The sequence below is a fragment of the Tamandua tetradactyla genome, chromosome 4, assembly GCF_023851605.1.
Source record: "Tamandua tetradactyla isolate mTamTet1 chromosome 4, mTamTet1.pri, whole genome shotgun sequence".
In the NCBI taxonomy this organism is placed as follows: Eukaryota; Metazoa; Chordata; class Mammalia; order Pilosa; family Myrmecophagidae; genus Tamandua; species Tamandua tetradactyla.
This window is the reverse complement of record NC_135330.1, coordinates 75,394,341-75,419,202: the sequence shown is the minus strand read 5'-3', so window position 1 is coordinate 75,419,202 and position 24,862 is coordinate 75,394,341. Positions and strand designations below refer to the sequence as shown.

General features: G+C 36.8%; 1 protein-coding gene across 1 annotated transcript in view; it reads left to right on the top strand.

Annotated features, from left to right (window-relative positions):
• The window catches only part of USH2A (usherin), an 844,952-nt gene that overhangs the window by 643,094 nt on the left and 176,996 nt on the right, over nt 1-24,862 (top strand). Inside the window, exons 48-49 of the mRNA XM_077157816.1 lie at nt 8,908-9,106; nt 14,633-14,801. Coding sequence (XP_077013931.1) covers nt 8,908-9,106; nt 14,633-14,801 — 368 coding nt within the window. The remainder of the gene's footprint in view (nt 1-8,907; nt 9,107-14,632; nt 14,802-24,862) is intronic.

The window sequence follows — 24,862 nt, the reverse complement described above, 5'->3', positions numbered from 1 at the left end:
TATTTGATGCTTTATTATTAGGTGCATGCATGTTTAAGATTGTTATATGTTCTTAGTAAACTGAAACTCTTATTATTATGTAATATCTCTTTTCCTTGTTCTGGAGTCTGCTTGTCTGATACTAATATAGCTATTTCAACACTTTTTGATGACTGTAGTTTTGATTGGTTGTGGATTGCTTCCTTGGTATTTTGAATATTAGGTTGTGAGAATGAGAGTCTGATTAAAATCCTCCAAAGAAGGTTGCATTTTGTATTTGCTTCAAGAGGCAATCAACTGGCTAGCTTTGACTGCAAATTCTGTCTTGCTTTATGTGGTCGGTGGCTCAATGTCAGTTCATTTTTCGAAATCGTTGCTTTTGAAAGCATAGATTTTTACATCTATCCCAAGTATGCATTTCTCAGTGGTTAATCTGGGTGTTGGTAGTACATTGTATAATATTTAAGTTATTAAAGTCTTTGCTATGCTGCTGGGTATCCCATGCATTTGCAGCTCCTATGCATGTAAGGACAGGTTGGTTAATATATAGAATTAACCAGCATACGTATTGGTTAATATAGAGAATTAGAGGACTAGTTTTCTTCTCTCTGTAATTTTCTCTCACACTCTCTGGCTCCTCTGAATTTATTTTCAGGCTCTTTAATAGGAAGCTATCATTTCTCTCATAATTTTAGCCATATAGACTGACACATAGTTCAAGTAACTGGGGCTGTGCTTGGATCAATGAAGTGAGACAAAATATAAGAAAAATAGCTTTCTTTGGGCCATGGAATCCTGTTTTCCTGGTTCCTCTGGAAAGAAATGTAGATTTCTCTTTGGGGTTTTAGTTGCCCAGGTGGCCACAACAGCCGCAGTGCAAGTCCAGGACTGAAATCACCTTCAGGGCATGGTCCAGAGGGTGAAAAGAGAAAACAAAATAAAATGGCACTTACCACCATCAGCACCACCCCTCCAGCACACACACACACACACACACACACACACACACATATTTCTTGCAAGACATTTTGTCCTCATGTCATCTGGCCAGAAAGATTGGGTTGCATCAGAGATTTTGCTTTCCCACTGCACAGTTCCACGCTGGGTCTGCCTTTGTGTAGAAGAAGAAATAAGAGGAAAATGAATTCCCATTCTCATCATGTAAGTTTTTTCTTCAAGTTTTTACACCAATCTGCCAGCTATTGTTAACTCAGATATTGGGTCCTCCAGTAGTTGCTTTTTGTAATTTGTCCAGAGATTTTAGCTATAATCAGTGGGAAGCATAGTCTGTAATGGGCTTATTCCGGCTTGACCAGCACAGGAAGTCCCCCTATATGATATTTTTCCTTATTCCAATGCCTTTGCAAACTTTTTTTTCCAGTTGGAGATGAAGTAAAAATGTGATAGAAATCATTCCCAGCCAAATTTTGGCATGCAAATCTTTCCTTTCTTAAAATGACTCATCGTAACAGAGTAACATTTTCCAAAGGCAAGACTCTAACAAGCAGGTATAGGCTGCCAAGTCATTAATCAAAATTACACCAGCACCAAAGCAGTTAGCCTCCTGTGTGCGTATTATTGTTTGTGTAATTTCATTATACTTCTGCCAATGTATACTTGTTAGTTATGTTTCTATTTTGGTCAAAAACTCTCTTTTATATTAGCAACACGTAAAATCAAATATGAAATCCTTCCAGGAAAGCGCCAATAGACTGCTTTTACATCTATAACATTTAAACTACTTTGGCTTCTAATAAGGCAAATATTTTTGGGATTCTTTGTTTTTTTGGTAAAATGCAATAGTTGATAAAATTTAATCTGCGTATGTTTTAATAGCATATAAGAGAAGCGTGCAAGCCTGTTTGATTATATGCATGGAGTGTCCCAACTCATCTTTGCCTTTGGTCTTAACTTTTGTCTTGCTCTTGACTAAATTGTCTGCAGTACAATGACTGATAAATGCATCTGCTATATAAACTGAAGATGCTATAACACACAAATGCAGAAAAATCAAATGCCCCCTTCTAGTTCTATAAACTGCTAAGCCAGGAACAAACTCTGTTTCTACATGGCGTTTTCCACTCTTGTCATATTATCATCAGCTGCTTTTATATCCCCAAAGAATACTAACTACTGATCGATAGCCCAGGCATGTCTGGCCATGGCCTACACGTGCCCTGGGTAGTTCATTTATTTGCCTTGGTGGATTTGCTAGAGTGGAATTTAATCAATAGTTAATTCATTAATTCTGGTCTTTGAGAATGTAGAGACGGCGCTAGATGAAGATGGCCGGATGAGGCCTCTTTGATTGAAATATGACACTGCAGCTGACAGTTTCCCTGGGTCCTGGGCTGCCTGTGAATCTCACTTATTAATACTCCATAAATGAATAACCTAAGAAGAGAACATAAACAAGGAAAAGATTTTATTACATCGTTGCTAGTATTCCAAAATGCATGATTTCCGGGCATGAGGCTCAAGGGAAAGTAAAGAGAAAATGCAGCTCATACCTTTTGCTGCCTTTAATTGGAACTATTGGAACCGTGGCAGTTTTTTGAGTTCCAAATCAGGCTAGGGCTGTATTATTGGTAAGTCTGAGGTGTAATGTCTTTGTAATAATCACAAATAGTTGTATTAGAATTTACCTCAAGATACTGAATGACATAAATGATATTTTTACATACCAACTTTTCCGAAGTCTTTATGACAGCAGGGCAGACTGGGTGTCTCTAAATGAAGGTTAAACCATATCATCATTCACAAGTCCCTTATTATTTGGAAAGTATTTAGCTTGGGCCTGAGTATAGTACAAGAGGGAAAAATTTTCCCTCACCAAATCTGAGGCAAAACTGTAAGTCCCCAGTATTTTACACTTTGAATTTGTGTATCAGGAAATCTGTTCGATCTTTGACTTTTCCTCCATGTTTTTTTCAGTGACTGGTAGCTTGTGTTCTGAAATAATCATATAAAATTTTTATTTAAAAAGTCATGTTTCTATTTAGTATATAGAAAAGGAAAAGCTGCAGGATGTAGAATGTCAACACCTTTTCTTTCCCCATATTCTAAATACCCTCCCTCACCAATATGGAATTTCAGAGACACTAATGAAGAATTTCAGTCTACTTTTGAATGAAAAGTCCCGGCTTTTAATTTGGATGGGATTGTTTTTACTCAAGCCTTTCAAGAGTAGGGAAAGAGCTCTTGTAAGAGAATTTGGAGTGTATATTACTGTTGTCCAGATCCAATGAATGATCTTATCGTCATAATTGCTTTGAGAAAATACTGTTTTGATGGCCGAGTACTTATTAGCAAACTCATTGCTTCATTAAGGAGTCCTCACAGAATATTTAGCTTACTGTTGAAGCTCTGCCAACATTAATTTCATTTCCTCATCTCCTTCTCATTCCAAACCCCTTCTAATCCCTCTTCCTCCTGTAGGTCCCACAGAAGCAGCTGAGCTGCTGAGGTGGCCTTTGAATGCCTCTCAGAAAATTCCAGTTCCTCCTGACTCACCTGGGTCTTTAACTGCTACTTTGTTCCTAGATCCTTTATTACTCATTGGTTTCTTTCATTGGTTACATTCCAAACCTGCATGTTAATTGTAGGTGTCCTCCACAGAAAATCTCTCCCTCCTGTTTAGATAGTCCAATCATCCCCACAGTTTTAGTCATGCTGTTGTCTCTAAGATCTCTGGCTCTGTCTGTGTCCTAAATTCTAGTCTCATATTCACAGTTGCCTATCGATTTTCTCTTGTCATAGCCACCCATCACTTCCATAACCTGGAGATTCAAGAGCTAATTCATCTTTTCTAATATCTACTTCTGCAAATGCACCACGATTTTTCATATTAGCACCAACATTTATCTTTGAATTATATCTTATCCCTTGAGTTCAATGAACATCAATTTTAGCATTATTTTTTGGAACACCTCTCACATGTGTTCATTCCTCTCCATGTCCACCACCACCTCCCTAGTTCATGCCCTCATCGTCTAAAGTTATGTAACCAGTTTATGGAGTTGTCTATATTCAGTGATACAAGAGGAAAAAGCTTTACTTTTCTTCTACTACTGCCTTAAACATAGTTTTCTGGCTGCCCCTTCTTCAACTCTTGACAATGTCTCAAGCATACTATATGGTTTTCAAATTATTTTTCATTATGAGTTTCACTTTGGTAATTAAGATTCATGTTCCACTATTTAAAAGTTCATTCCATCTCCAGAAAAATATTGAGCTCATATCTGCTTTAAAGCTTCTGCTGTCTCACAAACTCACACCTGATCCTAGCTTACTTTTTCCTACCTCCTTGTCCTGTTTAATTCCTTACTCTTTCTCTCCTACTCCCTTTCATCCAGATATGTCTCCTGGCAAATGTTGTTACTTCTTTCCTACACCTGGATAGCCAACACAGCTCTTTAGGTGGCAGGTGCCACTTTCTTGGGCAATTGCATGTTTTACTTGAGAGGTCCCATGAGGTTCTCCTTGACCAAGTTCCTTGACACAAGTGGTGCCAACTCACCAGAAGATCCAAAGACTCTTTCTGCTGCAGTCCCCTAATCCTGAAAGCCTGCCTCCTAGGAAGTATACTTTTAAGGTGACTCAATCCTTGCCAGCGCACAAGGCATCCACTTAGCTCATGAGAAGCTCACTCATCTGTGCCATGCTAAATGATGATAGTGTGACATTTTTGTCTTACCCTGTCATTACCGGCTACTCTGGCATCTGTATCTCTGTCTGTTGGAATTCTGTAATTGGAAGCAAGTACTATTCTCTTGCACATATGGACTGCCAAACCCAAAGGACCCATGTCAAGCTAACCCAAAAACTCCTTATCACGCTCCTTTCTGAGCGTAGCTGCAGATTGGACTCAGACATTTCTGCATCTCAGGAAGTAACCCCCATGAGAAGGAAGCACTTTTCATTTCTCTGCGTGACTCACTTAGAACAGCCTTCCTCAGCTACCAGTGTGTGGGTGGCTGAGTGAGTTCAAGAGTAGATGACATTCCTCACCAAATAAAGAACTCCTTTTTCACTTCTTAGTTTTCCAATTGACTCAGAAACAAATCCCAACTCATTTCCATATCCTACAAGGGCCTGCATTTTCTGCGACACCCTATCTTCCCTCCCAACACTCACCTAATTCCATTTTCTAACAGTCTTATCTCTTGCTCATGCCACTCCAACACTGTTGGATATTGATTCCTTGGAAATTCTTCGACAAACCGAACGCACGGATGCCTCTGAGCCTTTGCTCCTCTTGTCTCTGCCTGGAATGCTCCCCTTTCTTGCTTCATCCTTTCTTTCTGTGCAGAGGAGCAATGCCTTCCAAGACCACCCACCTGGCGTTTTATACATTTACTTGTGTATATTATATATGCAAATTTGATGGTTTGTATACTGTCATCTTCCTACAACCAAATGTAAGTTTCATAAAAGCAGGGACTTAATCTGTGTTGTTCATTGTCGGACGTGTAACAATGCCTCTGAGAACCTGTAGTAGATGCTCAATAAATACTCATGCAAGTTCATATTTTTACAAACTCCACTAGAACTCTATTTTGGTCAATTAGGGTGATGGGTCAGTATTGGAAGACAGTTTAGTCCCCAGAACCTAGCAGAAACTTGCTGTTTGCTTTAGGAGAAAGATACTTCCTGAATTGGGATGCTCATCCTCCTCAGTTTGGGTCTATAGTTAAAATTCCTAAGCTAAATGAAAACCTCACTCAACATTCTATCACATTTGGGTCACTAATGTAGGTCAATAGCATTTCGCTCTATCCCTGCTCTCTTCCACTCACATCTTCAAGGTTTTTTATTCTAAATGAAGCTTTTTATTCTAATAGTAATAAAACTACACAGTCAGCCCATGTCACTTATCAAACTCACCATGGTTATGGAAGGACACCATAAACACATTTTATATCCGAAGTTATCTTTCATTGTTACTGGGTGTGGAAATTCACTAATCACATTATTCTTCTAAATACACACTAGCCTGATTCCCACCTCTTAACTTTTGCTTATTTTTCTGTTCCTCTTATTCACCAGTTCAAGTTCACTTCCACTTCCCCCATGAAATCTCTCTTATATATATAGCCTATTCCATTATCTTCTTTGCTTACTCTATGTTTTTCTAATGCTTGTAGCTTGAACAACACAAGTTAGCACTTGATTTCCTATTGCTCTATAACATTTTACTTGCCTTATTTATATATGTTTTGTGTCCCTATTACTATGACTCCAGGACATGGGTTTTTTCTTTGATTTTTTTACTTACAATGTTTTATATAAGCATCACAGTCATTAAAAATATTCAGTGACCTGACTTGAGAGAAAAGAATTATTATTTCCATCATAATAGGTTTGTTTAGTCCTTTTCTAAAAGTGCCCTGACCATTTTAATAACAGTAATCTGGAATGGTATTGAAGAGCTTGTGTGTTAAATAAATGATTGAAAAACTGACCAAAGTGAATAGAACAAATGCCTGTATAAGCAGAAATCCAGAACTATTTAATCTATAAAAATTTGGATTGATTATCTTAAGGTATATGGGGGTATTTTTCCTTTGGCCTAAACAAAAGCAGTATGTCAAAAATGATGAAAATATTAAAATGAAATATTAAAGAGTTCCAGGGAGAAACTTATGTCTTCATGAAATTTCTGCCTCACCTATATCATTTTGGTATTCACCTGTATAAAGATAGGCAATCAAGACATGATTTTCCAATATCCTTTCTGTCTTCAATTTTGTTTTGTGCCCCTTGAAGCCACGATTGGAAGTGATGATGATAGTGATGGTAACCACAAGAGTAGGTTGTAATCGTAGAAATAGAATAGCAACGCTGTTAATGTTATGACAAAATTAAAAGGAAATAACCCCAACTAGAATGTCTGAATGAACACTTGATGACTTCAGGTCCCAAAAAAGTATGTAGACAGGGTGGCTTTTATCGGAAACTTTATTAAGGTAGCTTACATTTCAGTCCCTATTGCTGTGGGGGCTAAATAGACAAATCTCCAAAAGAAAAAAAAAATATATATATATATATCCATTCAAAGGTTGAAATCAGCTTTTACTGATCTGTACAAAAGAAGCATCAGCTTGTTTCCCCCCAATATTCAACATCCTTTCTTGTGGTTGAAGAATGATTCTTCTGTTTTACCCTTAAACATCAAAACAATGAACTCATTAGTCCAGTTAGTACTGGTGCTGGTTCTCAGAAGTGTCTTTCACTTTTAAATCATCAAGCAAAGGATTTTTTGATGCTGCTCCCATTCTTTAGAATGAGAGATGTGTAGTGTTCAACCATGTATCTTTTTGGATCCTTTACCTTTGTGTACCTGACTAAAGTCCTCAAAAGCGAAATTATTCATATTATAGCAAAGAAGATAAGTTACCTCACTTCACAGTTATGGTTCTCAAGAAAGAGAAAGCATAGTGGCCAGGTGTTTGAACTTGGTGTGTTCTGGATTTTATAAGTTCACCAGCTTTTATGGATAAGTCAGACCCATTGAAGTCACCCACATGTAGCCTTTTCTATATGTGGCTTTGCAGTGCATACGAAAGAGGCATCTTCAGAATCTGAAATAAATTTTGAGAGTTGGGTGAACGCTTTGGAATATACAAGCCACCTGTGAAACTGGTTCTCTTGTACATGACATTAATTTCCTATCTACCGAGTCTTGTAACTAATGTGCTATATTTGTACCCCCACGAAAATGAAATAACCATTTTCTGTTTTTTTAGTAGTCTATTAAAATGTTGAGGATCTTGATGGCAGCTTTCTAATGTAAATGTGTGGGCTTAATTGAATCCCTAATAGGTAAAATGTCACCGGAAATTCACAGTGCCAATAATTAAGCCTACAAAGATGTACTTCTCTTTAAAAATGAGATGAATAAAAAAATCTCATCTTCTACCATGGCAGAAGTGTTCAAAAGTATTCTTACATTTAGAATGAGATTGTGACTCAATTTTAAAAATTAAACACCTTCTTGAAGAAATGACCATGTAAAGGCATTTTGTATGGGGACCTTCAATTTCTGACCACGCTATTAAAAAGTTTTGATGGAAACAAATCTGCTTCTACATGTCAAAAATAAGTATATTTGGAGGAACTGAATAAGATTTTTTTTTATCAGTTTTGGAGTTTATTTTGGCTGCACGTTACAAGACATCCAACCACAGAGACTTAAATAAATAGTTCTAGAGGTAGATGGTTGCTAACACCGGTTGGGCAGTGGTGAATACCATGGCAAAATCTTTGTGAGTCTCAAGGTCTTTCGCTAATGCCTGCTAGGTGACTGCTGAAGTTCCAGGCATCATGACTGACAGAAAAAAAGGGAAAGGAGAAGCGAGCAGTTTTATGAGAAAAGCTAAAATTCCCTAGCAGCCTCCTAGGAACCCCATCGCAGCTCTGTGTCACATCACTGGTCCTATCTAAGGGAAGACAAAGGAGAAGGCGGTTAGAAGTAGGGATTAAGTGTGCCACAAATTCTAATGTCCACCCTGTTTACCAGTGTCATATTATTTATGTCTCATCTTTGCTTATTAAACCAAAAGTTTCTGTTGATTTTCCTACTGACTCACAAAAAACAAGACGTTATTCTTATCGCTGAAACAAAGTAAGAGACTTGTGTCGTGCGTTATTCTCCCAACAACTTAAATGGCTTTGATTGTTCCTCACAAAGTATTAGACAAGAAAAGCGTTATATGTATACATATATATTTTAAACATGTGTGTGTGTGTATATATATATATATATATATATATATATATATTCTTTTGCTGCAGCTTCTTAATTAGGAAGTTGATAAAACAAATCTTTTCACCAATCTGGAAGATTAATTGAAGAGTAGGTGAGGCTGATAGCAGCAATGCTCAGTGTTGTCTTTTCAGAAGTATTGATTACTCTCTCTGCTGCAGATCCCTTCAAATTGACTGGGTGTCTCCAGGGAAACCAAATGGTATCATTCTTGGATATGATCTCTTACGGAAAACATGGCATTCATGCCCCAAAATCCAGAAGTTAATGAAGGGCCACAGAGGTGAGCTCTGCAAGGCAGTGAAGTGCCCGAAACCTGAAAATATCTGTGGACACATGTGCTATTCTCCCAGAGCTAAGGTAAATCTTTTCAAACTGGTCAGTGGAGTATGTTTTTTCTCACTAAACACTCCAGGTAAAACCACTTGCTTCTTAAACCACAGTTTTTCATGATCAATATTTCCACCAGTCTATCATGAATACCCCATGGAAAAGAAAGGATACTTATAAAAATCCTGTCATCCTCATGAGCATTTTAGCTTTCTCATTTTTCATCATCTTCATGGGAAATGTTGGTTTATTGGGATGATGAGGAACCTCCCAAATTCGTATTTGATTGAGTGACTTAAATTTCCTTTATAACAAATCCATTTAGCTACATGTGGGTGTTTGTTTACATGACACTGATAACTAACTGTGAGCAGGACCTTTCATGGTTTGTCAGAAATATTTTTAAATTATGGTCATTTGTACATTAGTGTTCATATTAGCTGCAATTTAAGAATCAGATCAATAATGCAGCCAGACAGAGGCGTTTGTAAATGGCTTTTATTGACAAATGATACAGAAGATCCTTAGTTTGGAAGTCAGATCTCATATAACAAAATAACATTCCTATTTGTCAACCACAGCATTACACATTCAATGACTAAAGCTAGTACTAGACTCATAAGAGTCCCTGCAAAAGGACACAGTAATTAAGTACTTGAGTTATTGAAGCGATATGGAACAAAATAAAATTATTATGGCCAACACAGGTTTAGCAGTGGTTATCATGTAAGAAATGTCATAAAATCAGTTCATAACTGTACCTTTTTGACACAGCCTCCAAAATTATCATCTTGCCCAAGTTTAACATCATTTTTAGGCCTGAAATGTACACTGTCTGATGAACATACTTTTACAAAATTAAATTAAATTTAGGATTTCTGAGAGGAAAAAGGATGGAATAAAGTTGCCCACTAAAAGTGTTCTTCAAGAGATAAAATTTGGAAAAGCTTTGGACAAAATGCAACATTCAGTCCTCATTTTTTGGTTTTATTATGTTAATATGTTTCACACAATGAGAAGCTGACAAGTAGGGCATAATTTTATAGGTATGAGAATTGAAGATTTAAAGTTCATCCAGGCAGTGAGGGAAAAAAATGCATTTCACCAAAATAAAATAAAAAAAGATTCATATCAGAAACTATCACAGTTCTTTCACTCTGTATGAAAAATTAGATAATAGTTTCACCTCTAAACTTTATTGGTGAAAGTAGAGCAAAGTAGAGTAAAAGTAACAAAGCTAGTGTCTCAGTTTAAGTTTATTCTAAAAAATCAAAAGCTAAATGCTCTTCACCTGTCCATATTAAGTTAAAATATACCTGTCATAGGATGAAGAAAAGATTAGTCACAGTATATTAATAGATCATAAAATACTTGTCTAAAGTTTTCATACGTTCAGGCTTAATTATTTTTAAAAGGACTTCTACCTTCCTTTTCATTGATTTCAGAAACTGCTTTTTATAGGCTTTTGAAGTAATTTAATGGATTGTAACACCAAATAAATGATTATTTATTATAATAGTCATAAACCCAACATTTCCAGAACAACCAAAAGCCATTAAGTCTGATTTTAATTATTAAGAAAATGATTAAGAACAGAAAAAGAAAAAAAAAAAGACATTGTCCATTATACTACCAAAAAAAAAAAAAAATACAGATAGTCTTTTATGGAGGATAAATGTAAATTGAAATACAAGAGGAAGAAAGCAAAAATTAACCATTATGAAACTACCATGTGCAAATCTCACCCAATATTCTTGAAAAGAAACCATCACACTTCACTAATACACATCATTAAAAAGAGATGCAATTTTTAATGATGCACTAAACAAAGTCATTTTTATTTTAAGGATTAAAAACACAGCACACATACTGTCAATGAAAGAGAATTTTAAAAGTCAATATCTCATGAGAAAAAAGTTGTTTATAAATTTCTCTTGGGGATTAAATATGGATATTTCCTGGGGGGGAAGGTTAGGGGAGGTAGAAAAATAATTTCATTGTGACTGTCAGAACCAATAGGCTAAAGCAGTGTAAACAACAGGAAGCCCAAAATACTTGTACAAACTTTACCATGTGATTACAGCCAAGGTTCTCACACTGGACAGAGCAGGAGGGCTGGAGGACATTTAAAAACACAGATTGCAGGGTCCCAGCTGCAGAGCTTCTGATTCAGTATGACTGGGGTGTGCCCCAAGCATCTGTGTTTCAGGTGAAGCTTCTGCCTACAGTTTAGGGGACACACTTTGAGAGTCACTGGATGGCAGAATTGCTTTTGGAAACAACCACAGAGCAATTAAAAGCAGCATTTTTGAAAATTAGCCAGACCCTTAGTAACATGAGCTATTGAAATTTCTGTTTATGTTATCTCAAACAACCAACTTGAAAGCTAAATTAGAAGAATAAGGAATACTCTTTTTGTGGAGAGACTTCCTAAGAGAAATAATTACTGGAGAGTATCCCTTTTGGGGGCCATGAATGATCTAAACCAAAGTGTATTAGAAGAAAGAGATTTGAATGGCTGAAGAAGCCTGAGAATGGCTGTGGTTTTTGTCAAGGCCTCCAAGTCCAATCAACTGTGGCAGAGCAGGCTCTTTAACAGATGGTACTGTAAGAACTGGATATCCATAAATCCAAAAGAATGAAAGAAGACCGAGATCTCATGCCTTATACAAAAATTAATTCAAAATGGATAAAAGACCTACACATTAGAGGTAGGGACCATAAAACTCCTAGAAGAAAATACAGGGAAGCATCTTAAAGATCTTGTGATGGGAGGTGGTTTCTTAGACCTTACCCCCAAAGCATAAGTATTGAAAGAGGAAATAGGTAAATGGGACCACCTCAAAATTGAGCACTTTTGTACTTCAAAAGTCAAGAAAGTAAAAAGGTAGCTTATTCAATGGGAGAAAATATTTGGAAACCACATATCTGATAAGGGTCTAATATCCACAATATGTAAAGAAACCCTACAATTCAACAATAAAACAACAAAGAACCCAACTTAAAAATTGGCAAAACACACCGATAGACATTTTTCCAAAGAGGAAATACAAATGGCTAGAAAGTATATGAAAGATGCTCAACATCATTAGCTATTAGGGAAATGCAAAACAATAACACAAAGAACTATCACTTCACACCTGCTAGAATGACCATAATTAAAAAAAAAACAACAGAAAACTATAAGTGCTGGATAAGATGTGGAGAAAAATGCACAATTTATTTACTGCTGTTAGGAATGTAGAATGGTACAGCCACTCTGGAAGGCAGTTTGGCAGTTCCTTAGGAAACTGAATATAGAACAACCATATGATCCAGCAACCCCATTACTAGGTATATACTCAGAACTGAAAGCAGGGATGCAAATAAGTATTTGCATACCAATGTGTATAGCAGCATATTCATGGTTGCCGAAAGATGGAAACAGCCCAAATATCCATCAACGGAGGAGTGGACAAATAAACTCTGGAATATATGTATATACAAGGAAATATTCTGCTGCTGTAAGAGGGAATGGAGTCTTGACGCATATGCAACAATGTGGATGAACCTTGAGGACATTATGTTGAGTAAAATAAGCCAAATACAAAAGGACAAATATTGTATGGTCTCACTAATATGAACTAATTATAATGAGCAAACTCTGAGAGTTAAAATTTAGATCATAGGTTACTAAAAGATAGAAAAAGAATAGAGAATGGGCAGATGATGGTTAATCTGTAAAGAATGTTTAATAAGGTTGATTGCAATGTTCGGAAATGGGTAGCACACGTCCATGCGATGGTAACACAATTCTGTAAGTATTCCTAGCAATGCAGAGTGTGAGCTTGGCTGAAAGGGGGAGGCTAGTGGTGTGTATGTCACTAGAATGAAACCTAAAGGATAAAACATGGGTCTATATAGCATAGCCAAACCTATAGTGGATGATGACTGTAGTTAATTCTACAAATACTACAAAGTTTTACTTGAACTAGCAAAAATTGTATATCACAATTACAAAATGGTAATAATAAGGGTGATATATGGAAAAAATACAATTAATGCTAACTAAGGTCTACAGTTAACGTTAACCTTGTAATATTCTTTCATCAGTTGTAACAAAGACATGATACCAAAGCTGAGCGTAAATAATATGGGGGCTGGATAAGGGGTATGGGATTTTTTTGTTTTTTTGAGAAATGAGAATGGTCTTATATAGATTGTGGTGGTGAATGCATAATTACATGATTATACCAAGAACCACTGATTGTACACTTTGGATGGAGTGTTTGGTGTGTGAATAAAACTGTTAAAAAAAAAAAAAAGATTAGGAAATGTTGTTTATGGAGAGACCTCCCAAGAGAAATAATTATTGGAAAATATCCCCTTTGGGATCCATGAATAACCTAAACCAAAGTATGTCGAGAGAAAAGTGCAGACTTTGGGTGGTTGAAGAAGCCTGAGAGTAACAGTGACAATGAAAGAGTGGAAGTGAACCAATGGCCTGTTAGTAAATAAGTAATTGAGGGATGGATCTGGAATAATTTCAGAACAGGATGATAAGAATAAAGTACTGTGCAAGTTTGCTGATGAATAAGATCAGATATGCTAATTTCTGGAAGCATAGGATGTAGGTGGGACTTTAATGCTTTAAGATCACAGAACGATGGTTCTTCAGAAGTCTTAGAAAGAGATTCCACATTCTACTGCCTCTATGTGGAATGGTTCAGTGTTGATGCAGCCTGGGAGTAGCAATGAAAAAAAGGAAAGAGGGGAGCACCTCTTAAATAGTGGTTGATTTTGCCTGCCACAGGAAATAGCATGCTAATTAATGTAACTCAGGCCATATATCGGTTCTGAGGCTGCATTTCAACAACTATGCAGTGTTTGATTTGTTGTATACACAGTGTTAGTCTCTCAGACCTGAAGTCAGAATGCAAATACTTATTTGATTGTTCAAGCACATGATTTCTTCTGTGGCTCCTGGAGACAACACAGACTTAAAAGGGCTTTTCAAAATTAATTTCCATATAAATTTCTTTTTTTTAAAAAATATGGTAGCCTATTCTCTGTGTGTATATATATATAAGTTGGACTCGGTTGAGATTGCATTGTCTGAAGATTGGGTTCATAAATAAGTGATCATATAAATTACAAGAAAAATGCAATTTATTAAAAAAGAAGCATCAATGAGAGACAGGGCTCCATAGATGCTGTGTTTTTCAAATTAAATAATCATTAAAATAAAAACATACATATGAAGGAAATTGTTCATTTACAATTCTAAGTCATCTTTACATTGGAAGCACAGATATTCAAAAGATAATTCATATTTATAGAGTATTAGAATAGAACACAAAGCATAGTTGAAGGCTAACATAAAAGCTGCATTATATCAAATGTCATTTAGAGAATTCTAAGGATGCTGGGAAATTTAAAACCTTTTAATTTTTTTCAGTGATATGCTGCTTTTGGTCTTTGGTCTTATGAGAAAATAATTATATCACAAGTGATATGGTGTTAGAATATAGTTATAATTGAACTGATATTTCTTTAAAATGAATTCCCAACTTCCAGGTTTGTTGTCATGGGGTCCTCTATGACCCTCAGCCAGGACACCTCTGCTGTGAAGAGAAGTATATCCCATTTGTTCTGAATTCAACAGGCGTTTGTTGTGGTGGCCGAATTCAAGAGGCACAAGCAAATCATCAGTGCTGCTCTGGGTATTATGCTAGAATTCTACCAGGTGAGGAGATTTTCTGGGACCACTTGATAATCTTGGGAACCTGCAAATGCCAGCCTGTGACTTATAAGAGCAAACCCTTCCAAGCACCTCCCTATCAACAACTGAGTTATACTAACACATGGCAAATGGCCTGGTTTAAATACCATTTCTTCTTTTGGCTTTGTTTAAATAAAACCAGGGCTAGGTACAAGCAAAAGAGAAAGGGGAAACATGGAACTTAGTATCGATTACATAAGGAAATATATCTGGAAACTCACTCCCTTTTTTTCTTGTAACTTTATTTCATTCATATGACTAAATAGTTTCACCAACAAACCTGTGACTTTTCAAGTGTTCTGCTCTGCAAAACTGCTTGCCACTTCCTCCATTTCTATTCCAAACTATGCATGCATTGATCCTGCATGGATTTAATCACAAATTCTCTTTATCTGTTAATTCGTACCCACTGTCGACATCCCCTAACCGAGACAAGTTGAACAGGGGAAGGACAGATTTAGCAAAGGGGAGGAAGCAGGACTTTTTCCCTCCCTTCTTTTTTTTATATATCAGCCAAATGAACTATGCATCTCTCTCCAAATTTCAACTACACAAAGCAATGTCTAGTGAGTGTGATTGAGAATAATGAAAATAACCGGCATTTATGAGACATCAGGCGTCTGGCAGGCACTGTATTAAAGGCTTTCCATATGATATTTTGTATATTTCCCACAACCCTGGGAGATTGATATTACAGCTTCATTTTACAAATAAGAAAATAGATTCCAAGAGGGTCAGTTGTGTAAACAGATTCACATAGGGTAGGATGGGAGAACTGAAGTGCTCATCTGGTGTATCTCTCTAAAACCCAAGCTTTTTGAGAACTCTTTTCCCTGTTATATAACCAAAACATATTCACATATTTTAACATATTTCTTCAACAGCTATTCCAACTTCTAAACAGCTTCATCCATGCCATTATCAGTCACTATTCAACCTGGAAAAGTCATTGAAAATGCGGAAGCTTTTCCTGGCATTTATGTTTAGTACTAATGTCTTCTTTAAAGTGCAGGAAATGGAGATGGGAACAAGAAAAGACAATTAAATTTTTTGGAGTTCTTAGAAAAGCCAAATGCTTTGACATAACTGGATTAACATGGGATTTATGGCAAACATGGGTTTAATTCAGGCATTAATTGTTCAGTGTTTCCTGTGTTTGGTATAAATATATCTGAGATGGGTGAATAGAGAAAGTGTCTTTACCTAGTGTCTTTTTTTTTTTTTAAGACTGGAGCAAAATGGGAAAGTAAAGTGATTAAATACTGTGAAGGTTTATTCAAGGCAAAGAACCTCTATTCATCATAATTTTCCCTTACAGTTAATAGAAAAAGCTCTTTTTATAGCAGTGCTGATATTTCTGTTTCTCAGGCAAAAATACTTTCATAATTGAATAATTCCTAATCAGCCAGGTTTTTGGAATAAGAAAATACAATGTTGATGGAAATAAGGATTTTATAGAAAAGAGATAACTTCTTTATACTTTAGTTCCCAGTGTTAGCACATAATCAAATACTGCCAAGTGTTTTTATTCTCTCAAAATAATTTACATGTTGGGAATTTTTAACTATATCTTCCCTCCCCTTCAAAAAATGCTTTAAAAATTATAATAAAATAGTGAGGTGGAAATGCCCTATTATCCATTCTTAAAACTCTGTAAACCAGTAGACTACACCAGGCTTTTATCTGAGTCTAAGGTAGAGCGAAATACTAGTGTTTTCATTTCTAAGTCTCGGTATTACTTTTTAATCAATTATAATTTGCACTTCTCAAATGGAAAAATATCCTCTGCCCCTTAAAATTAGTGAAAAATATGTGGCTGGATCTTTCATTGCTATTGACTCTTAGGAGATTTTCCTGTCACCTTTCTCAATCCGAAACATAAAGTTGCAGATTTTTAACTAAGAACAAAGTGAACTTTTCTTCTATTTCAAAATAAATTTTAATATTTTCCTTAATATTAGCAAAAGCATCCATACAATAAGCCATGGACGTCCACGGATGTTTATTGATATCATGCATTATCTATATTTTGGCACATGATCGCTCAGCCCTGAATTATTTCAATTTCTATCAAACTGTTGAGCATGTTCCACATTTGGATTCCTTTTAAGTAATTTGTTTTTCACTGTATTAGAATTCCTACCATGGAGTCAAGAAGAAAAAAAATGCAACCTTATGGAGTAATCAAAGAGAGTGTTTTGGTCTAATCATTAATTTCAGTGTACCTAAATGAAGCGATTATATTGCCACCTCTATCTTCAGCCAATGGGCTTTGTCAACTAGTTTAATGTTGTTTACATCAGGAAAGAAAGTATAATGACCCCCAAACCATTTTGTGCCTAAATGTAATTAAAATTCAATCAGTAGTCTGACAGTTCAAGGCTGAGAGGGGTATAGGAATTTTTATATTTATTGGTGAATCAGAAGTATTGGTTGATAAAAATTTATTTCATTTTTCTCCTACTTACCTCCATGCATCCCATAACAAAGAGCAGCAAAGCAAAGGATGGTCCTCACCCCCCATTTTTTTTTTATAAAAATGCTAATAATCCCAAGCTAAATGTTAATGTGGGTCATTCTTTTATAAGAATAACAATTAACTGTTAAGACTGTGTGGTAGCTTTTAGAGAGAAAACATTTTCTAGCATGGCCTGAAATAGATGCATTTCGAGAGGTTAATGAGGAGGTGACTGATCCTTGTATCTTATGTCTAATAGCCCTTTTTTGATGAAAAAAAATCAGTTTTATTCTCATTGATATAATCTGCATTCCCTCTTATGAAGCCCTTTCTTCTGTCAGTAGCTGAATAAGATAATGAGGGAGTCAGGGAAATATGGCTAAAATATCCAAACCAATTAATATTTGTTATAAGCAAAAGAGGCTATTTTTTTTTTCTAAATTGTTGGCTTTCTCCAAGATAGATGTGTGCGCTGTGTTTCCTCTAAGCCGTCCCTTGAACTGTTTAGTATTTAGTTAACATGATGTTGCTCCCACAGCATGCAGCATGTAATATTAAAGAAAAGATTGCCAATGAGGGATACTGTCATCTAGCTGTGAAGATTTAAGATATGACAGGTAAATTTCAGCCTAAACAGGCCAATCTTTTTACCCAGAGTGATGTAGCAAATGCAGTAATTTTATGGTTTACAGTGAACTCATTCCTCCTTCATTGGCCTCTTAGTATCATCATTATGAAAAATGTTCTAAGTTATCTTTTATTCGTAGATACCATATCATAGAATCCTTCCAAAACCAATTGACTTAGCCCCTCATCCCCTGCATTCTAGGAATGCATATCTTGAGAGAAAAGTGGGTATGCTTTGGCCCACTGTTGAATATTTGCTATGGAGGAATGAAAATTTGGGTTCACGCAAAAATTTCTCCATGAATATTTATGGCAGGTCTAGTCATAATCAGCAATAGCTGGGAACATCTTAAATGTCCTTCAGTGCGTGATTGTACAAATGGTGGTATATCCGCAACAGAGGAATATTGACCCAACAACAAAAGGTGTAACTGGGGCCCGTTGTCAATGGTGCCGGTTGAACCCTGTTCCAGGTTTGGAAGTCTCAACACTAAAAGAATTTAGAAACGAGAGGGCGATAGGAATAAGTAGTAAAATTTATTAAAAAGAGAGAGAGAGTACATGTTAAAGAAGTTGATGGGATGTGTTCAAGGGAGAAACACACACTGAGTGAAGTGGGTCAGCTTGTTTTATGGGAAGCTTGTTGGTGGCAGTTTCCATAGTAACCTTTGAATACCAGGTGTCTTCTTTGTGCAGGTTGCCATAGTGACTTTTGATAATTAGGGGCATATATAGTTTATTTATTTATTAATTTAATTTTTTTTTTTTTTTAACATGGGCAGGCACCGAGAATCGAACCCAGGTCCTCTGGCATCGCCAGCAAGCATTCCTGCCTGCTGAGCCACAGTGGCCCACTCTACATAGTTTATCAACCAGGTGCTAACAGGGCTAGCATTATTTCAGGAAGAGATAACTACTGATGCTTGTGGCCAGCCCATCAAGTATCTGAAATTTGTCTTTGGGCAGATGTTTAACAATCCTTACCATCCCTGGCTTTCTGTGGTTTATTAACTAAGAGGTCACTTTGATTTTGTAAGTTTTTATGCTGTGGGTAGGTTTCAATGGTTTGGAGAGGTTTGGGGGCTTTAGGAGAAATTTTTGTTCCTTGAAGTTTGCAACTGAAGTTTCCACCTTTACATTAATTCCTAGATAAAAACTGGGGACTTGCAGTTGCCCATTAACTCTTTCAGAGCTAGGTAGGAAACTAGGGACCTGCAGTTGTCCTATTCTCTCCTACTTCAAAAAGAGCCAACTATTGATACACACCAAAAAGGCATTAGGCTGAGTGAAAAGTAACCAGTCTCAAAAACTTACAAATTGTGCGATTCCATTTGTGTCACATATTCAAAAAGACAAACTGAGGTGATGGAGAAACTTGGTTGCCAGGGGTATTGGGTAGGCAGAGGGTGTAAATATATAGGGATTGCCTGAGTAAGTTTAGGGGGATGATGAAACCCTTTTGCATCCTGATTATATTCATGTGTTAAAAATTCATAAAACTGTGTACTGACAGAAAGGTCAATTTTACTAAATGATAAATATACATATTTTCTAAATGATATTTCTAAAAAACAATTTAAAAAGAGGATACCATGGAATTTTTTTTAACTTTTTTTATTAATTAAAAAAAATTAACAAAACATTTAGAAATCATTCCATTCTACATATATAATCAGTAATTCTTAATATCATCACATAGTTGCATATTCATCATTTCTTAGTACATTTGCATCAATATAGAAAAAGAAATAAAAAGATAACAGAAAAAGAAATAAATGATAATAGAGAAAAAAAAAAGACTATGCATACCATACTCCTTACCCCTCGCTTTCATTTACCACTATTTCAAACTGAATTTATTTTAACATTTGTTCCCCCTATTATTTATTTTTATTCCATATGTTCTACTCATCTGTTGATATAGTAGCTAAAAGGAGCATCAGACATAAGGTTTTCACATTCACAGAGTCTCATTGTGAAAGCTATATCATTGTTCAATCATCATCAAGAAACATGGCTACTGGAACACAGCTCTACATTTTCAGGCAATTCCCTCCAGCCTCTCCACTACATCTTGAACAACAAGGTGATATCTACTTAATGTGTAAGAATAACCTCCAGGATAACCTCTTGACTCTGCTTGGAATTTCTCAGCCATTGACACTGTCTCATTTTACTCTTCCTCCTTTTGATCGAGAAGGTTCTCTCAGTCTCTTGATATTAATTCTCAGCTCATTCTAGGGTTTTTCTCAGTCCTTTGATGCTGAGTCTCAGCTCATTCCAGGATCTCTGTCCCACGTTGCCAGGAAGGTCCACATCCCCAGGAGCCATGTCCCACGCAGAGAGAGGGAGGGTGGTGAGACTGTTCATCATATTGGCTGGAGAGAGAGGCCACATCTGAGCAACAAAAGAGGCTCTCTTGGGGGTGACTCCCAGGCCCAAACTTTAAGTAGACTTGACCTATCTTTTGCGGGGTTAAGTTTCATATGAACAAACCCCAAGACTGGGGGCTCAGCCTATAGCTTTGGTTGTCCACACTGCTTGTGAGAATATCAAGAATTCAACTTGGGGAAGTGATGCCATGGAATTTTGTTCCCAGTTTACAAAAAGGAAAATGAGACATAGGAATATGGCAAATCATCCAGTTTATCAAAATTTCATGATTAAACACTGGGTTGAATCCAACAGATTCACTAGTATTACTAAACAGAAAAAGCAAGTTGATTCAAGAAAGGGCAAAAAAAGACAGAGGAATAGTTTGAGAGGTATTTGATATTTCCTCCATGTGTTATTTCTAGGAGGAACTGAGAGAAAGGTGGGAGAGTTTGAGTATAGAGTATAGCCCCAGTAGCAATTGGTTATGAAGTCTTCTGTTTTAGCAATTGCCTAGAAAGTCCTCATACTTGGTTTGCTAAAGCTGCCAAATGCAATATACCAGAAATGAATGGCTTTTACAAAAGAGATTTATGGTTACAAATTACAACTCTAAGTCCATGGAAATGTCCAAATTAAGGCATCAATAAGAGGATACCTTCACTGAAGGAAGGCCGATGGTGTCCGGGTTCCTCTGTCACATGGTGTGCTGGTTTGAAATGATGTGTGGACCCTAGAAAAGCCATGTTTTAATCCTAATCCCATTTTGTAAAGGCAGCCATTTCTTCTAATCCTTATTCAGTATTGTATGCTTGAAATTGTAATGAGATCATCTCCCTGGAGATGTGATTTAATCAAAAGTGGCTGTTAAGCTGGATTAGGTAGAGGTGTGTCTGCACCCATTTGGGTGGGTCTTGATAAGTTTCTGGAGTCCTATAAAAGAGGAAACATTTTGGAGGATGAAAGATTCAGAGAGAGCAGAGCAGAACAACGTAGCCACGAGAAGCAGAGTCCGCCAGCCATCGACCTTTGGAGATGAAGAAGGAAAATGTCTCCCAGGGAGCTTCATGAAGCAGGAAGCCAGGAGAGGAAGCTAGCAGATGATGCTGTGTCTGCCATGTGCCCTTCCAGATGAGAAAGAAACTCTGACCATGTTCCCCATGTGCCTTCTCACTTGAGAGAGAAACCCTGAACTTCATTGACCTTCTTGAAGCAAGGTATCTTTCCCTGGATGCCTTAGATTGGACATTTCTATAGACTTGTTGTAATTGGGACATTTTCTTGGCCTTAGAACTGTGAACTAGCAACTTATTAAATTCCCCCTTTTAAAAGTCACTCTGTTTCTGGTATATTGCATTCCAGCAGCTAGCAAACTAGAACACATGGGAAGGCACATGGTGACATCTGCTGGCCCTTTTCTCTCACGTTGATTTCAAAATGCTTCTCTCAGCTCCTGTGGGTCCTTCTGGCTTCTGTTAGGACATTTTATTTTTCAAGTGTCTGTGCTTTCTTCAAAATGTCTCCCTTTTAAAGGACTGCAGTAAGCAGATTAAGTCCCACCTTGAATGGGTGGGGGTCACATTTCTATAGAAGTAACCTAATCAAAAGGTCCCACCCAACAATAGCTTTGCCCCCACAAAATTGGATTAAAATAATATGGCTTTTTTGGTGCATTTAACAGTTTCAAATAAGCACATCGTCCCTTTTGTGTTAAAGGCAATTGCAGGCAGACCAGAGCAGCTACTTCCACAGAGAGATGTCATTCTGTGAGAGTCTGTCCTTTTCTTCTGATTTTGTCTTTCTAGCTAAGTTAGAGCAAATGTTCTTGCAGTGTCCCTTTTCCTTCCAGCATTGGCAGGTGTCTTTTTTGTGTGTAGCCTAGGTATAGAGATATCCTTGTTCTTTAGTATAGCTAATTGATTAATCTGAAAAGCTATTAATTTTGTCTGATCTTGTGTTTCTTTTTCTGAGCCAAAGTACCTTCAAAGTGCCCAGCAGATAGTCTGCTATCCACTTTTCTGTTTTTAGAAGCTGTGATATCGTCTGTACCCTTACTGATCCCAGAATATTCCTTGGGTGGAAGTTAAACTGTCTCTGAAATCAGGCATGGATTTATTTTTTTCCCTAGTTTACAGGACTAGATTTTTGACAATAAAATTTGAATAGGAAAGACCTCAGGGATTGCATTTAAGAATCTGTGTCATGTTTTCATATAATTTTTTTTTATCTATCTGTGGTTAAATATTGTCCCATATGTGTTACATCATTTTGGTAAGAAGTTCATCTAGCTTTTATTGACCAAGTATTAACACCTGCAGATCTCATGAGTCGGTGAACTGATTGTCAGAGATCAGGAAGCCCAGGACTGTATGCTCCTAACGCAACCTTAAATGAAGAATATGTATTAGAATATCCAGAAGGACACACCTGAAACTGATGAACTGTAATCCAGTAGCCTTGATCCTTGATATTGATCATATAACAATAAAGCTTTAATTGTGTGACCATGTGATTGTAAAAACCTTGTAACTGACTCTCCCTTTATCCAACGTAGGGGTTTGATGGCCTTCTCTTAAGAAGGTTTGGAAAGTCATTAAGTAGGTTATATAGATGTTGTCTGGATCAACTTATATAAATTATCAGATGCACCATGTTGGTCATCATACCTACCTATGTTACAAGACATAGTGAAGGGATGTTGCCCAATGAGAGAGTTATGTTGGGAAGGGGCGTGGAGGGAAGGGAAGCATGCCTGTTGAAGGTGCAGGAAGGAGGTTGCAGGAAGAAGGGGTGCAGAGTAAGGGGTGGAGGGTGCAGTGGTTCAGGGGGAAGACCAATCCAGAATTGGGTCATGAGAGGGAGAGGAGACTTTAAGTCTGGGTTTTAGATCCTCCAAGCTTTTGTAAGTCTTTTCTAAGATTTCCTTGTGGGAAGCAATTTTAGAATTTTTCTGTCTTTTAGAGATCTCCTGTCTTGTAGAGGCCCCATTCATACCAATTTGGTGAAGAATCCCGATCATTGAATATTGAGAACATTTGAATTTATTGACCCTAAGGCACAGTGAAAAGAGTGTCTTATTCTAATCCCAAATTCCCCAGAGTGGCCCCTGAAGTTCTAAATTTTTCTCTCGTAAGATCCTGTCAGAGCTTCAAATGTTTAATGCTATCGGCACCATAACTTTTCGTCTGTAAGGATGTGTTTGTCTTTGGTTTTGAGGGAATTCTCCAAAAGTATCAGATCTGAACTTAGAATTCCAGACAACTTACACTATTTTCCTCAGTATAGAATACCTGTTTGCCTTAGAAATCTTGAAAATGCCCCAGCTTCTTTTTCCTTGCCCATGAGATAGAATGTCTAAAAGGCCTGATATGTTTTGCTAGAGAAGTTGTAGGTTTACAGAACAATCTGAAATACAGGATTCCCGTACACCACTCCACGACCAACTCTTGCATTAGTGTGGAAAGTTTACAATTGATGATAGCACTTTTTTTGTAATTTCACTATTTTTTTTTACAGTGGTTACATTTGTTACAATTGATGAAAATTATTAAAGTAGTACTACAACTATTGTTCATAGCTAGCATAGGGGTATTTTTCCTCATATTCATGACTTATTATTATTATTTTCATGAATGTCTTTATTTTGTTACTCATCTACCCATGCGTTGGATAAAAGGCGAGTTAGTTACAAGGTTTTTACAATCACATGGTCACACAATAAAAGCTTTTTTGTTATATAATCATTATCAAGGATCAAAGCTACTGGATTACAGTTCCTCAGTTTCAGGTGTATCCTTCTGGATATTCTAATACAGTGGAAACTAAAAAGAAATATCCTATATAATGACTCAATAGTCATAATCATTTGTTAAATCTTAATTACTCAGTTACACCTCCTCCCTATCATTTATCTTTCTCTCAGTCTATGGAGATATCTGAACAATGAGCACTTTAACCTCTTCATACTGGAAAGGGATGTTGGCCTTATGGGGTAGAGGAATAAAACTGATTGATATTCTTGGAGCGATTAGTACTTCTGGGTTTCAGGACTTATCTGGCATAGGAACAATCTGGAAGCCTTAAGTTTATGAAAAAATAAACTTATTAAGCAAAACTTTTCTAGAATATTAGATAGAGCCCAGGGTATTCTTTAGAGTTTGCAGGAATGTTATTGGTTGGGACTTTGCATACTGTGGCAGTTTGCAGTGTCTGGCTGAAGTGTGTAAGAATAACCTCCAGAAAGACCTCTAGACACTATTTGGAATCTCTTGGTCACTGAAACTTTATTTTGTGTCCCGCCCCCCCCCCCACCTTTTAATCAAGAAGGCATTCTCAATCTCTTGAATGCCAGGGCCAGCCTCATACCTGGGAGTCAGGTCCTACATTACCAGGGAAATATATACCCTTGAGCATCATGACGGGGGGAAGAGAGTGAGTTTATTTGCAGAGTTGGCTTAGAGAGAGAGACCACATCTGAGCAACAAAAGAGGTCCTCTAGGAGTGACTTATTATAAGTAGGCTCAGCTTCATAAAAGGCCTGATTTTAAGCTATTTCTCTATCAACAGG